Source organism: Mus musculus, chromosome 14 (assembly GCF_000001635.26).
Source record: "Mus musculus strain C57BL/6J chromosome 14, GRCm38.p6 C57BL/6J".
Taxonomy (NCBI): Eukaryota; Metazoa; Chordata; class Mammalia; order Rodentia; family Muridae; genus Mus; species Mus musculus.
Genome location: NC_000080.6, coordinates 93,013,241 through 93,031,599, shown reverse-complemented (window position 1 = coordinate 93,031,599; position 18,359 = coordinate 93,013,241). Strand labels below are relative to the sequence as shown.

General features: G+C 36.7%; 1 protein-coding gene across 6 annotated transcripts in view; it reads left to right on the top strand.

Moving 5' to 3' along the window:
* Positions 1-17,900, top strand: part of Pcdh9 (protocadherin 9) — an 879,135-nt gene extending 861,235 nt beyond the window's left edge. For 5 of the 6 annotated variants that reach the window (NM_001346722.1, NM_001271799.1, NM_001271800.2 and 2 more), the window contains one exon: positions 15,715-17,900. In NM_001346722.1, the coding sequence (NP_001333651.1) occupies positions 15,715-16,088 (374 nt within the window). In that variant the 3' untranslated portion in view covers positions 16,089-17,900. The remainder of the gene's footprint in view (positions 1-15,714) is intronic. The other variant, XM_006518777.4, reaches the window with a different exon arrangement.
* Positions 17,901-18,359: the final 459 nt, after the last annotated feature.

The window sequence follows — 18,359 nt, the reverse complement described above, 5'->3', positions numbered from 1 at the left end:
ACCTGTGGACTTTTTTGTTGTACCCTGGAGAAATTGATCCCAGATTATTGATTGGAGAGTAAATGTTTGTTGTTCTAAAACAGTACATTTGTGCCAATTTGTTAAAACCCATAGTGAAACTAAAGTACATCTAGCACCTCCGTCTAGATTTTGCAAACCAAAAAATACATACATATATATATATATATATATATATATATATATATATATATATATATATATATATATATATATAAAGACATGCATAAATCCTGTTAGGAAATAGTGAATTGGTGCTGTTGATTTTGTGAAGGATTGGGTAGAATGAATATGTTCAGACAATTGGTGGTGTGGGTTGAGTAAAGGATTCCTGCTTTCTAGGCTGTCTATATTGCTCAGGAGCTACTTTCCACAGTTCACCAGGTACAGAAACATAAGATTCCACCGTGCTGTCAATTCTTTATCATAGGTGTTGAGCTCGGGTTGGCATATTTAGAAGTCTCACAGGGCCATGTGGAAGGTTCTCTTGCTGGATCCTGCTCTGGAGGCACTGGGTCATTATGGACTTGGAGCATCTTTAGTTCGTTGGTGGCAACTGAAGGTAGAAAGATGAGCTGACTAATTAATGCACAGACTGAGAAATGGGGACTTCTGTCAGGTCTTAGAAACTGACCTCAGAGATTTTCCAATTGGCACTTTGTATTGAACACCATCCTGCAGCCTCTCTTAACCTCTTCTATTGGCTAAAATCCAATGGATTAGTAAATTTATTACAGGTCTGAAATCTACTTTGCTATGTGACTTGGCATAGTCACTGATTGCAGGTTGTATCACAGAGACAGTCAGAGTGGGAAATACCACCCAGAGCAAAAGGTTAGATGTCTGCCTAACAGGCGTCAGAGACGACTCCATTTCTAAGCATGTACTTTTTCTGAAACATCGATTGGATTGTGTGGTTAATATTTATTATTTCAGAATGATGAACTGAAGTTGTGTGTCCTGGATTATGTCTCTAAGCCTAGTACTTGGCAGGCTGAGCTCTGAAGACAATGGCCAAACTGGATTGCCCAGAGATTTCTAGGATGTGCCGGGCTATAGAATGTTTAAATGAACAAACAAACAAACAAAGTAAGAAGGGATGGATAGATAAACATTTTGAATAATAAGTTAATTTGGAAAATGGGAACATTTACTGTTTAGACTTTGAAATGGTATTCTGAAATCTCATGACACAGGCAAGTGGAAGGTGGGTCTTGTGTAAGGTCAAGGAAGACAACAAAGGACTGTACATGTATACTGGGGTATCATCAGCATGTAAGGTCATATTGTGATAAGAGTGTACGAGAGCCAGTTTTATACACCTACCAAACATTCTGACAAGCGAGTGTTCTGGAGAAGCTTGGACAGAAGCAAGGAAATTGAAGCAGTGAGGTTAAAAGTGAATTGGTGACAGAGAGTCAAAGAGATCCTACGTTCCACGTCAAAGCTACTGAGTCAGTCATGTTTTATTGTTTGTTTGTTTGTTTGTTTGTTTTCCTGTGAAATGAGTAATGTTTAACAGATCTGTAGTGACTTCAGAGACATGATGGGGTCTGAGAAATTTAACTTTAATTGAGAAATGGCAGCACTGAGGAGAGAAATAAGCACACACCCTTGCATCCCAACATGAGGTTCCTGAACAGCAGTGTAGCAGACTTTTTTGGAGAATTCACATAAATCGGAGGATTCAGGACACACTCCACACTTCCTGTCTTGCAATCTGCATTTTAAAAGTTCCCTCAAATGATTCATAAGTGTATTAACATTTGAAAAGCAGTGGGATAATGACATTTTGATTAAAAGTGGTGGTAAAATAATTCAAATATAAATATGTGCACATGTACAGGGATGAATCACATAGATCACACTGGAGGATTTTTTGTCAGTTTAATTTCTTTTTAAATAAATTAATTATTTCTGTTTTGACCTTTAAAATAATCACCTTCAGATATTATTTAAAGTTTGAAAATTCTACCATATCTTGAGATCTTTGCTTATGTTTGTATGTATGTATGTATGCCTGTATTTCTATGTGAATGCAGTCATGTGCATCCTGTAACATACATGTAGAAGTCAACAGTCAGGTTTCTGTCATTCACCTCAAGGCAAGATCCATTGTTTTTCTTGCTGCATATATTGTCTAGGCTGGATGGCACACATGCTCTTGTGAATTTCTCTGCATATCTCTAGGGATGCTACAATTATATATGGTACATAATGCATCCAGCTTCTACATGTGTTCTTTTATTCAAATTCAATTCTTCAAACTGCACAAAATATGCTTTACTAACTGAGCCATCATTCCAGCGTCAGAGATCTTGGATTATTTACTGAGGGATGTTCTCCAATTTGTCTGAAGGTTACAGACAAATGTGGGACTTCTTATTTTCTAAGACTGCGAGATGTGGAATGCTTAAACTCAGACATTAGTACCAAAGGTAAACTGCAGAAACACACCCTTAGCTAAAAATTCATCATAAGTCTCTGGCTATAAACATGGATGTGAACTTCACCAGTCTCTACTTTTACTGAAATACCTGGGGTACAGAGCATAGTGGACACTGTGCAAAGTAAAATTGCTACTCAACATTGTGTAAGAACTGCTAACTCCTTGGATTCAGATAAGCAACCGCCACATTTTATTGGAAAAGAATTGTGTAAATTGTTCTATATTTTTAAATTTGATCTTACCTAGAAATCAATCTTGTGAATTGGTTTTGGACAATAACCAAAACAAAACCCAAAATCAAAACAATAGCAAATAAAACTTGCTTTAAAGATTCCACAAGATTGATGGGCCATTTAAATATAGTTATTGCAGAGGGATGGATTATTACAGACTGAGGTTTTTTTTTTGTTTGTTTGTTTTGTTTTGTTTTGTTGTTTTTTTTTTTTTTTTTTTTTTGTTCTACAACTGTAAACATTTGTGAAACTGTCACCAGGCTATAGCAACCTGACCCATTTTTTTTAAAGCTAAGTTACTTTTATTTGGCTCTAAAATGCACTGCCTCTTCTTTTCCTTAAGAGGAAAGTTGTGATTTTATGTGTGCAGCTAGTCTCTTACAAGTGACTTCATTGTCCCATCATTAAGATTTTTTTTTGGCCTCTAGTCCTGAGAAGGCTCGATGCCCCGGTGTAGGGGAATGCCAGGACAGGGAAGCAGGAGTGGGTGGTTAATGAACAGGGGGAGGGAGGATGGGATAGGGGATTTTCAGAGGGGAAACCAGGAAAGAGGATAACATTTGAAACGTAAGTAAAGAAAATATCTAATTAAAAATGATTTTTCTCTTTAAAAGTTGTTTCAGTCTAAATAAGATATACCTAATATCTCTACTTTCGTGAACCAATTCAGTTTACAGAAAATGGAGAGTAATTCCATGATCAATATATGAACCACCTTTTAAATGAAAGTCATCAAATACTACTAAAAGAAATAGTAAACTCCAGAATAAAGTAAATGTGGGATAAAATAATGTAAACAAGGTGTTACAGATCAAATTTGGTCAAAATTTAAACATCAGTTTACTTACCATTTCAGTGAAAGGCTATTTCATTAAACTGATGTCATTGAATTGATTGCAACATAAAATTGTATTGGGAAATAAATGGAAATGCATAAAAATACCGAGACAACTTCCTTTTGAGAACTCACATTTCACTGGGTGAGAGAAGGGTTCTTACAGTTCATGCAAAGCAGAAAAGGGCAGAAGATGTATATGAAACTGACCCGTTCCCTATACGTTCTACAGTCTTCCACATAGCAGTATCTTCTCTGGATGAGAACCTAATTCTGGGGGTGGCCCTGTGTTATTGTATTGTGACTGTCTCCTTCTGCGAATTTTGACTTTTCATTTTTAATGAAGAATGTATGAACTATTAGATGTCCATTTACATGTAGAAATAAGTGTGTTCCATGGAAATACAACTTCACATTCCAAAACATAAAGGCAACCCAAAAGATAAAATTGTACCAGAACAACAAAAGCATAATATGTTTACCTGTATAGCGCTCTTAACTTGACTAACAATATAGTGCTAACTTGACTAACAAACACAGTCACATCAAGGAGTAATAAGTATGAAGAGCTCGTGTATTATCTTTTCATCTTAATTTATAGATAAGAGTCTATGGGCTATGAAACCTAAAATTAATTTTTCCAATCTGCTCTAAGTCATTCTTCTGCTAGAATTCTGATGAGTTTCTGATGACCATGGGAATTGAGGTTTAAGGAGTTAGTCTAACTTTGGATATGTTCTTCAACAATCATTTAACCCAACATGAATTAAATCAAATCTTTAATGAAAAACAGAGTGAATTGGAAATCCTTTTTTCCAAAATAAAGTTTTCTGTCACCATCTGGAATCCCCATCCTTACTAAACTTGTGTATCCTTGAGTCCCTGACTCAGCTGGGTAGCTTTGCAGCTATGCTTGGCACGTCGCTCCACTATTGTAGATGATCCTTAGATTGATGTGTTAGTCTCTTGGCAGTCTGACATGTATCTGACAAGAAGGACTTAGGAGGGAGAACTGTTCATCCAACAGCTGTTAGTTCATGTTTTGCTTGGCCACATTGTTCTGAGCTGATAGGAGCATAGTATATCATAGTAGGAATGTATGGTGAAGAAGACTATTCATATCACTGCACCAAGTGAACAAATAAGAGAAGAATAGGTGAGGTTGCATCTTCTGCATAATTACACACGGAATAGTCTAACAGCTCTTCACTAAGCCACTGTTCTAAAAGTTGTGCCACATCTCAATAGCATAGACTGACCAAAAGACTTTTAACACATGACCCTGTGATCCACTGGAAGGCATTCCAGAACCTAACTGCTATAGTTGTGATCTTATAAAATTCAAACAGTCCCATATAATATTCTGTGTGAAATCCGTGGTCAAGAACCACACAATGAAAGGAATAAGAAAGGGAGGTAGAGAGAAAGGCAGAAAGAAAGAAAGAAAGAAAGAAAGAAAGAAAGAAAGAAAGAAAGAAAGAAAGAAAGAAAGGAAGGAAGGAAGGAAGAAAGAGGGAGGGAGGGAGGGAGGAAGGAAGGAAGGAAGGAAGGAAGGAAGGAAAAGGAAGAAAGGAAGGAAAGAAAGGAAAGAAGGAAAAGGCAGAATTAAAAAAGAAAGAAAGGAAAAGAAAGCAGGAAGGAAGGAAAGAAGGAAAAAGGCAGAAAGAAAGAAGAAATGAAAGTCACAAAAGTATTTGTGTTGAGCTGCATTCATAACTATTAAGTTACATGTAGCCCATGCACCATAGGTTGGAAGCCCACATTTCTGCTAGAATGACAACATGAAAAATAACTGATGATATTACAGAACAAATGTATTGTTGCACTTTGTATGTATAGGTGTATGTGAAGGTATATGTTTGCGTTTATGTGTGTGCACGTACATATGCATATAGAAGCCAGAGGTCAATCCAGAGTAATGTTGCAGTCAGTGTTCACTATTTCTGAGACAGCGTCTCTATGTGTCTTAGAGCTTGCCCTTTCGGCTAGGCTGGCCATCCCTCCAACTCCCCAAACATCCATGTGTTTCTGCCTACTCACTATTGATATCACAAGCATAGATTATCACATACAGCTATTATACATAGCTTCTGGAGATTGCATTCAAGCTCTCATACAGCAAATGTAACCAAGTGACTCATCTTTCCAGCCAGAAAATGTAAACAATCATAAAGAACACCGTTTTCCTATTATTGACTGGATCCTTGGGTATGGCAGGAAATTATTACTCAAATTTTCTAATTTCACCTTCTGCTTTTACCTGTTCATCTGGTTGCTCTGTTGTACTTGTCCACATAAAATCTGAGTTGCAGTGACACCAAGGTGAAGATTTTTGTAGAATGCTTTGCATCAGAGCACAGTAATAACTCATATGCCCCATGTGACATTCTTTATAAGTACAGCTGTGGTGTAGAGGAACATTGTGTGAAGTACAAAGGGTAGAATGGGGGTTTGCCCAAGGGTCAATGTTTCTTTCAGTTCTGATGCTAGTTCTTTTGCAAGTTATTTATTTTTACCATGTTTAAATTGTAAGCAAATTAGCCATGATGATTTTCACAGTAACCCTTCCCCCCCCAAAAAAAAATAAACACAAGAATAAAGAATATAATAGGGGATGTATAAAATCTATCAAGGGAATATATTTCTGACATATCTTTCAGTTTGCTTAGAACTTATACAAACTATAAAAAATATATTCATGTTAATCTATATAAAGATAAATCATTTGCTTTTCTACATAGATTACAAGCAAACATTTTATAAGGAAAGAAAAAGAAAGAACCTGAGGGCAAAAATAAGCTAAAAAAAAAAACCTATTAAATGTTGTTGTACTGTCTTCTACAGACACTAAAATGAACTGAAAATAAAGGGCTCAGAGTATTTATTTTCCTGAAACTTTATGATGAAGGGGAGAAAGCAGAACAAAAAAATTTAGATTTTCTCCAGTGGGTTAATAGTAGTAAACCCTAAGCAAAATAGTACAGGTCAATGGATGACCAGCCCTGGCCCATCAGAAGACAAATGCTAAAGAGGAGGAGACTGGGGGATCAAATCAGGAATTTAAGATCAGCCTGGGTTTCTCCTTAGTTGACGTGTTAGTATACATCTTTTATCACTGCACTTAGGAGGCAGACAGAGAAGAATCCCTCACATGTTTGAAGGCAGCCTTGTGAAGTGAGTTCCAGGCCAGTGCAAGCTCCATAACGTAGCTTAGCTAAAGCCATCTAACTATCCACACATATCACTCAAGGAACGCTAGTCCTTGGTACCCTGATACCAGGTTAATTCTTTATGTGTCTCAGTCTAGATCCTTCTTTATGAGAACTATAGCAAAAATAATAAAAAAAAATGTGCCTAACATCTCTCTAAGTGATGTGTCTGGCTTCATAACATATCTTTAACTTAAGAGATACTGAAGAAACTACATAAGTTCTACAGGTGAATTAATAATCTTTATCAGGTCCTCCTTCAAGTTCATTTATAAGGAGGTACCATGCCTGATAAAATTCCTGAAGAACAATTTATATTACTTAGTGGAAAGCATCGCTGTTTTGAAAGCTAAGGATTGCATAATATAAGAAAGAAAATAGCTCAAAATATCTTAATCAATCAATTAACTTTAAGAAGAACTCCTGGGATCTTAGGGAAACTATATAATGACAATTAAAAGTCACCCTGGTACTCTGTAAAGAGATGTCTATCCCTTAATCCATTAACTGTTCTCCTTTCTTTCACAATGGCATTGTTTTCTAACCTTTCAGAAGACAGCTCTGAAGTCAATTACACCCAGGGTAGATGGACACTCCTCTGTGAGGTTGCTGATGATATTTGCTATTTAATGGCTCTAATACAGGTACCTTTCACAGTGCCTTGTATAGCTAGTGTTCAGCAGATTTCTACAGAATAATAACCATTGATTCTAAGAGAAAAATCACTGTACTCTGTAAAAGTGAATCAATGTGTCAAACTTAAGTTTCATGTATAATTATAGACACAGTGTATTGAATAAGGCAAATTTAAAAATAAACTTGTATGCTTTCCTCTTAAGGGTTCAATGAAAACTTAATTCTATTGACATTTCTGAGGTAACTTCAAGAAAAGAAAAATTTATCCAATTAATGAAACTGTAAAAGTAAAGGTTAAAGTTTGCACTGCTGGCTCCGAGATATGTTACACATCAAACTTGTGATTCACTAGTTTATCTCCATTGATCTCTAGAAGGAGTGAATACATTTAACAGAAGTTAAATAATTCATTTATTAGCTGTCACAGAGTATTGCTAAGGCAAAGACTGCTGTTGGGGAGCTTTTGGTGAGAGGTTTGTGGAATCAGCATCTTTTATCCTAATTACTTAAGGTCTGCCTTTAAGCGAAGGATATCTTTAATAATTCTCAGAACATTTTCAACCTCATAAAATTTTAATTAACAATTAGCATTGTTCATAGATCATCACTATGAAGTGCTGCTAATTGCTTAGCATTGCAAGGGAAGCTAAAAACTGAGCTGCCATTTTTTTCCTTCCCACCAGTGGATATTTCAGTGGGTTGGGAGAAAACAAGAATTCAAAGTCATATATGTACAAACCCCCTTCCCAAGACATTAATAAAAAAAAAAACACAAGGAGTGTGGTCTGAAATTTTGCTAGTCTCTAAAACCAAGGATGTGTGGAACTTTCAAGGTACCTATTACAGACGGATCACTGAGGTCCTGGAAAATTTGCTTGGGGAATGTGGAACAGAAATGACCCTTGAAGGAGCCAGTAATTAAATGAAAACAGGCCAGGCAAAAGGCAGCTGTAGGCTCATGATCCTATTGCAAGTAGCGGGCTTTGGTTTAAGTAAAATGTGTTAGCTCTGTGGATATAGAGTCACTAAGCATACCACAGCCAACATAAAAGTGAGAAATTAGTTTGAACTTTGAAAGTGTGGCTAGGTTAGAGAGAGAGGAAAAAAAAGTGATCTCAAGAAATTTAAATTAAATATCCAAAGAAGTGAGTAATCAGGGGAGATTTCAGAGAGAGAAATAGTTTAAAGTAATGAATGTCTGTTTAAACACAATAAAATTGTTTGCTTTTGAAGAGATGGGAACACAGGTCGTATGGGAACAAATTTGAAAGTTATTCTCAGAACAGATCTTTAAATCTAGAAATATGACCAAATGTATGTTTGATTGAGATAATGCTATCAGCCATGGTGTCTACCTCCTGTCTCCACCTTGTTCAGTGATGTGTCCTGTGACTTGGTAACTTAATTCTTACCATCAGGTGCTACCATTTCAGCAACTAATTTATCACATGCGAAAGGTAATAAGAAGAGCATCAAGGGGTCTGATGGAGTAGTCAAAAGAGAAGGCTAGGGTTCCAGGACTCAGCAGAACTTAGGAAATTAGTCTGAACAGGTTAGAGGGTGCGCCAGAGAACCGGACAGCTTCTGGGACGGGCAGAAGCACAGAGCCACTGAGGCAGCACCCTTGGCGGGCCGCAGACAGCCGGCCACCGTCCGGACCAGAGGACAGGTGTCCGCCTGGCTTGGGAGGCGGCCTCAGCCTCAGCAGCAGCGGTCGCCATCTGGGTTCCGGGACTCCCTGGAACTTAGGAATTTAGTCTGCACAGGTGAGAGTCTGCACCACAGAAGCTGACAGCTTCTAGGAACTGCCAAAGCAACACAGCTTCTGAGAGAGGCCCTGTTTTGGGCCTTCTTCTTCGACCAGGAGGAGGTCCAGAAACAAGCCTATCAGAATTACACCAGATTTTTCACCAGAGACTATGAAAGCCAGAAGAGCCTGGACAGATGTTATACAGACACTAAGAGAACACAAATTCCAGCCCAGGCTACTATACCCAGCCAAACTCTCAATTACCATAGATGGAGAAACCAAAGTATTCCACGACAAAACCAAATTCACACATTATCTCTCCACAAATCCAGCCCTTCAAAGGTTAATAACAGAAAAAAACCAATACAAGAATGGGAACAATGCCCTAGAAAAAACAAGAAGGTAATCCCTCAACAAACCTAAAAGAAGACAGCCACAAGAACAGAATGCCAACTTTAACAACAAAAATAACAGGAAGCAACAATTACTTTTCCTTAATATCTCTTAACATCAACGGTCTCAACTCCCCAATAAAAAGACATAGACTAACAAACTGGCTACACAAACAAGACCCAACATTTTGCTGTCTACAGGAGACACATCTCAGAGAAAAAGATAGACACTACCTCAGAAAAAAAGGCTGGAAAACAATTTTCCAAGCAAATGGTATGAAGAAACAAGCTGGAGTAGCCATCCTAATATCTGATAAGATTGACTTCCAACCCAAAGTCATCAAAAAAGACAAGGAGGGGCACTTCGTTCTCATCAAAGGTAAAATCCTCCAAGAGGAACTCTCAATTCTGAATATCTATGCTCCAAATACAAGGGCAGCCACATTCATTAAAGAAACTTTAGTAAAGCTCAAAGCACACATTGCACCTCACACAATAATAGTGGGAGACTTCAACACACCACTTTCACCAATGGACAGATCATGGAAACAGAAACTAAACAGGGACACACTGAAACTAAAAGAAGTGATGAAACAAATGGATCTGACAGATATCTACAGAACATTTTATCCTAAAACAAAAGGATATACCTTCTTCTCAGCACCTCATGGTACCTTCTCCAAAATTGACCACATAATAGGTCACAAAACAGGCCTCAACAGATTCAAAAATATTGAAATTGTCCCATGTATCCTATCAGATCACCATGCAATAAGGCTGATCTTCAATAACAACATAAATAATGGAAAGCCAACATTCACGGGGAAACTGAACAACACTCTTCTCAATGATACCTTGGTCAAGGAAGGAATAAAGAAAGAAATTAAAGACTTTTTAGAGTTTAATGAAAATGAAGCCACAACGTACCCAAACCTTTGGGACACAATGAAAGCATTTCTAAGAGGGAAACTCATAGCTCTGAGTGCCTCCATGAAGAAACGGGAGAGAGCACATACTAGCAGCTTGACAACACATCTAAAAGCTCTAGAAAAAAAGGAAGCAAATTCACCCAAGAGGAGTAGACGGCAGGAAATAATCAAACTCGGGGGTGAAATCAACCAAGTGGAAACAAGAAGAACTATTCAAAGAATTAACCAAACGAGGAGTTGGTTCTTTGAGAAAATCAACAAGATAGATAAACCCTTAGCTAGACTCACTAGAGGGCACAGAGACAAAATCCTAATTAACAAAATCAGAACTGAAAAGGGAGACATAACAACAGATCCTGAAGAAATCCAAAACACCATCAGATCCTTCTACAAAAGGCTATACTCAACAAAACTAGAAAACCTGGACGAAATGGACATATTTCTGGACAGATACCAATTACCAAAGTTGAATCAGGATCAAGTTGACCTTCTAAACAGTCCCATATCCCCTAAAGAAATAGAAGCAGTTATAAATAGTCTCCCAGCCAAAAAAAGCCCAGGACCAGACGGGTTTAGTGCAGAGTTCTATCAGACCTTCAAAGAAGATCTAATTCCAGTTCTGCACAAACTTTTTCACAAGATAGAAGTAGTAAGTACTCTACCCAACTCATTTTATGAAGCCACTATTACTCTGATAACTAAACCACAGAAAGATCCAACAAAGATAGAGAACTTCAGACCAATTTCTCTTATGAATATCGATGCAAAAATCCTCAATAAAATTCTCGCTAACTGAATCCAAGAACACATTAAAGCAATCATCCATCCTGACCAAGTAGGTTTTATTCCAGGGATGCAGGGATGGTTTAATATACGAAAATCCATCAATGTAATCCACTATATAAACAAACTCAAAGACAAAAACCACATGATCATCTCGTTAGATGCAGAAAAAACATTTGACAAGATCCAACACCCATTCATGATAAAAGTTCTGGAAAGATCAGGAATTCAAGGCCCATACCTAAACATGATAAAAGCAATCTACAGCAAACCAGGAGCCAACATCAAAGTAAATGGAGAGAAGCTGGAAGCAATCCCACTAAAATCAGGGACTAGACAAGGCTGCCAACTTTCTCCCTACCTTTTCAACATAGTACTTGAAGTATTAGCCAGAGCAATTCGACAACAAAAGGAGATCAAGGGGATACAAATTGGAAAGGAGGAAGTCAAAATATCACTTTTTGCAGATGATATGATAGTATATATAAGTGACCCTAAAAATTCCACCAGAGAACTCCTAAACCTGATGAACAGCTTCGGTGAAGTAGCTGGATATAAAATTAACTCAAACAAGTCAATGGCCTTTCTCTACACAAAGAATAAACAGGCTGAGAAAGAAATTAGGGAAACAACACCCTTCTCAATAGTCACAAATAATATAAAATATCTCGGAGTGACTCTAACTAAGGAAGTGAAAGATCTGTATGATAAAAACTTCAAGTCTCTGAAGAAAGAAATTAAGGAAGATCTCAGAAGATGGAAAGATCTCCCATGCTCATGGATTGGCAGGATCAACATTGTAAAAATGGCTATCTTGCCAAAAGCAATCTACAGATTCAATGCAATCCCCATCAAAATTCCAACTCAATTCTTCAACGAATTAGAAGGAGCAATTTGCAAATTCATCTGGAATAACAAAAAACCTAGGATAGCAAAAACTCTTCTCAAGGATAAAAGAACCTCTGGTGGAATCACCATGCCTGACCTAAAGCTTTACTACAGAGCAATTGTGGTAAAAACTGCATGGTACTGGTATAGAGACAGACATGTAGATCAATGGAATAGAATTGAAGACCCAGAAATGAACCCACACACCTATGGTCACTTGATCTTCGACAAGGGAGCTAAAACCATCCAGTGGAAGAAAGACAGCATTTTCAACAATTGGTGCTGGCACAACTGGTTGTTATCATGTAGAAGAATGCGAATCGATCCATACTTATCTCCTTGTACTAAGGTCAAATCTAAATGGATCAAAGAACTTCTCATAAAACCAGAGACACTGAAACTTATAGAGGAGAAAGTGGGGAAAAGCCTTGAAGATATGGGCACAGGGGAAAAATTCCTGAACAGAACAGCAATGGCTTGTGCTGTAAGATCGAGAATTGACAAATGGGACCTAATGAAACTCCAAAGTTTCTGCAAGGCAAAAGACACCGTCAATAAGACAAAGAGACCACCAACAGATTGGGAAAGGATCATTACCTATCCTAAATCAGATAGGGGACTAATATCCAACATATATAAAGAACTCAAGAAGGTGGACTTCAGAAAATCAAATAACCCCATTAAAATATGGGGCTCAGAACTGAACAAAGAATTCTCACCTGAGGAATACCAAATGGCAGAGAAGCACCTGAAAAAATGTTCAACATCCTTAATCATCAGGGAAATGCAAATCAAAACAACCCTGAGATTCCACCTCACACCAGTCAGAATGTCTAAGATCAAAAATTCAGGTAACAGCAGATGCTGGCAAGGATGTGGAGAAAGAGGAACACTTCTCCATTGTTGGTGGGATTGCAGGCTTATACAACCACTCTGGAAATCCGTCTGGCGGTTCCTCAGAAAATTGGACATAGTACTACTGGAGGATCCAGCAATACCTCTCCTGGGCATATATCCAGAAGATGCCCCAACTGGTAAGAAGGACACATGCTCCACTATGTTCATAGCAGCCTTATTTATAATAGCCAGAAGCTGGAAAGAACCCAGATGCCCCTCAACAGAGGAATGGATACAGAAAATGTGGTACATCTACACAATGGAGTACTACTCAGCTATTAAAAAGAATGAATTTATGAAATTCCTAGCAAATGGTTGGACCTGGAGGGCATCATCCTGAGTGAGGTAACACATTCACAAAGGAACTCACACAATATGTACTCACTGATAAGTGGATATTAGCCCAAAACCTAGGATACCCAAGATATAAGATACAATTTCCTAAACACATGAAACTCAAGAAAAATGAAGACTGAAGTGTGGACACTATACCCCTCCTTAGAAGTGGGAACAAAACACCCTTGGAAGGAGTTACAGAGACAAAGTTTGGAGCTGAGATGAAAGGATGGACCATGTAGAGACTGCCTTATCCAGGGATCCACCCCATAATCAGCATCCAAACGCTGACACCATTGCATACACTAGCAAGATTTTATCGAAAGGACCCAGATGTAGCTGTCTCTTGGGAGACTATGCCGGGGCCTAGCAAACACAGAAGTGGATGCTCACAGTCAGCTAATGGATGGATCACAGGGCTCCCAATGGAGGAGCTAGAGAAAGTACCCAAGGAGCTAAAGGGATCTGCAACCCTATAGGTGGATCAACATTATGAACTAACCAGTACCCCGGAGCTCTTGACTCTAGCTGCATATGTATCAAAGGATGGCCTAGTCGGCCATCACTGGAAAGAGAGGCCCATCGGACACACAAACTTTATATGCCCCAGAACAGGGGAACGCCAGGGCCAAAAAGGGGGAGTGGGCGGGTAGGGGAGTGGGGGTGGGTGGGTATGGGGGACTTTTGTGATAGCATTGGAAATGTAAATGAGCTAAATACCTAATAAAAATGGAAAGAAAAAAAAAAAAAAGAAGAGCATCAAGGTAGTCCAAATGCTGGACATTTAAAAAAAGAAACCACACACACAGCAGTGTTAAAATAAATTTAGCAAATATTTAATTATAGTTATTGTCTTGTTAGAGTCTCTAAGTTTTAATCTTTATTCTTTGTGATCCCTGTTTTTGTTCTCCTGTTTAGTTTCTGATTTCACTTTTAAAGCATTTTTATCCTATAGCCCAGGCTAAGCTTTAACTCCTTAATTTCTTGTTTCTATCTGCCATTTGTGGTGATTGCAAGAGTTATTGTCAGGCTAAGTTGACTATCTACTTTCAAAATGTTTCATACCTCAATATTGCCTGTCCGTTTAACCTCTTTCCAAAAATTGATTCCTACTTTTCAAAAGTTAATTTATCTCTTGACCATAAAATGAAAAATTCACCAATTAAACACACACACATGCACACACACACACACACAACCACACAACCACACAAAGACTATCTTGTTCCTGAAATATTTGACCCTATTTTGCATTATTGGTTGTGATTCCTCCCCGTTATTTAATAATTAAGAATTTACTTTTAAAATACAAGTCAAAGTTTATGCTTTATTATAATTCCTGATAAAAAGTAAAAAGATATAATGATAAAATTTCACATTGAATATTATGATTTATGTAATTCCATTAGCAATTTAGCCTCAAAGTTCTTGTTTGAATGCTTGTCTTTGTTCTACGTTTGTTTATTCTCTCACTCTCCTATTTATTTGCATGTATGGTCTGACTATATTGCAAATGCTAGGCTCAAACATTTTGAGGCTAGTGTAGTTGAAATTATAAAACTGTATTACCATATCAAACTCATTTTTGATTATATTTGTTATACATCTAGAAACTAGATAAGGAACTAAAAGCCAAACTCTGTCATCAGTTAATGTGCTATTTGCTTACATTTATTCATGTTTTAGAATGATTACAAATGATTAGTTGTGGCTGTCTTATATTTAGTCAAAAAGGCTATGGAAACAAACATTTAGTTCTATTAAAAAGTATTTAAAATTTATTTTTTCATTTGACTTTACATAAATAAAATAGTAGTCACAATGTAAAAGAAACTGTAACCATGTAACTATTTCTAGCATCCTGCTTTTTTGGCACTATTTTTCAAATACTGTATTTGATATTTGTTTCTGTGCATTGTGTAATTTACATACTCTAATTGACAATATCTGTTTTTCATACTTTCTTATAAATTTAAGCATATCCCCATGAATTTTAATATATAAGTCAGTAATGATTCATATGCCATAGGATTAATCAAGATCAGATCTATTCATTTATCCATATGTGTCTTTTTGTCATTCTATACATTTGGATATACAGGAGAAGGGTGAAAGAATATAAAACACATTTTTAAATTGGTAACAATGAATGTTTTTGCTGCTGTGTTCTCTGTATTCATCTCAATACAAACAAACAAACAAACAGAAAACAAAAAAAAGCAAAAAGCCTTGGAGTCTAATATGCCTGAATGGTTTATTTCAGGCAAAGATAAAATCACCACTCTATTTTTCACTCTGAAATATTTTGAAGGAGAATTTTAACCAATTTCTTCTTTTCTCTGTCTCTTGTTCTCTACAGATGGACCTCTGGGTCCCCGAGGTTTAGCTGAAGCTACAGAGATGTGCACTCAAGAGTGTCTGGTTTTGGGTCACTCTGATAATTGCTGGATGCCTCCTGGCTTGGGTCCATACCAACACCCTAAATCTCCTCTGTCAACCTTTGCACCCCAGAAAGAATGGATCAAGAAAGACAAGCTTGTGAATGGGCACACCCTGACAAGAGCGTGGAAAGAAGACACCAACAGGAACCAATTCAATGACCGTAAGCAGTATGGCTCCAATGAAGGCCATTTCAACAATGGCGGCCACATGGCGGACATTCCTCTGGCAAATCTGAAGTCCTATAAGCAAGCAGGAGGCACGATTGAGAGTCCTAAGGAGCACCAACTTTAAGATGAAGCTGTATGGGACCTAATACCTTTAATCTAAATAGACATGCTAATACTGTGCGTTGGAGCTTTATGTATTCGATAGATCTCTACAACTATGCCCCTTATCGTAGGGAATACTCATAACTTTGTGTTAGCACGATGGAGGATACAATGCTTTGCAGCATAAGAGAGAAAATAGTTCTACTAGCCATGTGATGATGTTCTTTACTAGAATTGATTAAACTCTCCAGAGATCTCTCCATTGTGCAATTTATTTTTATTACTGCATTTTCTTTTGACCCTGGACTGCTGCTATGAACAATAGAATATGCATTTGGAGAGTAAGAAAGTTCCACGGATTAGAGTGACTGACAAAACATATCCAGTTAGAAATTTGTGCTCTTTTTGTCTTTGATTTATGCTGGGACCTCTATACTTGACATTATACTTCAAACAAAACTTTAAAAGATAAGCATTAAACCTATTGTGCTGTTAACACCGTTAGTGGACACTTGTAAGTCAATCAGTGTTAAAGTATTTGTAAATAGAAGCAAGCTATTATTAACAATTTTGTGTACTTATAGCACTCACCTACAAATGTTATAGCATAATTCTGTGTTGATGGTTGCTCCTTTCCTTTTCTCTATTGCCCTCTTTCTTCTTATTTTTGTTGTTTCTTTCAGTGAGGTGTTTCCGCGTTAGTAGTCTGTCTTGGCACACGTTGTTCAAAGAATCTTAAATATTTGTGTTTTAAAATGGTTCTGAAATTTTGCTTCTTCTATGATAACTTAGAATGTTAGAACTCTGTAAAAATATAAAGACAAAAGAAAATATGAAAACTTCAAACAACAATAGCAGCAGACAAATGCTTCTGCACACTCTTGGAAATTCAGAACCTCTTTTTGACATCCTTATTTTCAAAGTAGGCAAAATTAAAAATGACGTAATTAGTACCATTAAGTGAGAAAGTGATGGGAAGTGTTATCCATCAAGTGTGATATAATATTCTGTACTTGTTACTCTTTCAAAACTAACGTATTAAAATCAGTATATATTGAAGAAAAAATCATTACTCAAAAAATAGTTTCAATTGGGCAAATGTGTGTCTCCAACTTTGTTGAAATGACAGAGTTTGTGTTGATCCTCATATACAATACTGTTGTTGTAACACAAGTGTTATTAGACCATAGCCACAAAATATTTAATGTGTTGTGCCTTCATGATGTAACAGAACATTCTCCAGGTAGGTAGTTGGGGAAAATAAAGGGATAAATCTCTAATTATTGCTGTTTAACTGTTTGTTATCATAGTTGGTCAATGCCTGGCAGGTACCAGCATTTTGTCACTTGGGTCAAACCAAGGGAGTGACAGATAATGTTAATAAGATCTCAGTTGCACGTGCAAACAAATCCAAATTTGAACATTCTTAGGAGGTTTTTTGTTAAGGCATGACAGATGATTTAAACAAATAAATAGCATGCAACAAAACGTCTTTATTGAAAGGAGTGAAAGTTATATTAACGCCACGGTTCACCATCAACTTTAAAGTTAAAAAAAAAGAAAAAAGTTTAAAAAAATCGCTAATCTGATAGTTAATTTGTTCTTACCAAAAATAAAGTTACTTTGTAAATAGCAGTTCACATTTTTCCACAGTATAATGGAAAATAATGGGTAGGGGTGCATTGCTTATTGAAGTCATTTTTGTCGGTTTGTGAGGGGTGTTTGATGACTTTGACAAAATAAATATCTAAACAATTATCCTTGTTACTGCTTTGCCAGTTCTACGTTATTTACAATTATTCAGCTCTTGCAATAAATGTTCTGAATTACTGATTGTGTTGTGTTTATTCTTGCTCAAGATCCAAATTAATTATTTATCTCCATTCTACTGTTTGGATAAGAATATGTTAATAAAATTCATGTGTAACTTATAATTCAAGGAGGACTTAGGGATTTGCAAGGCTTATACTGTGAAAATATTACTTCAAATGAAATTTTCAGTTTTTCAAGTAGTCTGTGAAATGATTTTCTAAGTAAATTCAAAGAGTAAATTAGTTCATCTAACCCATCATTCCTTGTCATAAACTAAATCAGAAGCTGGAATAAACCCACTAATTTGATGGACAAAGTTTTATTTTATTTTATTTTATTTATAGATATGTAAGTAAGGACAAAGTTTTATTTTATTTTATTTTTAGATATGAAAGCATAGAACCCTATGCAATGGACTTACTAAAATACTTTCAAATATATGTCATGTGTTCATGTTTTCCATACAATAGTTGATATTTGT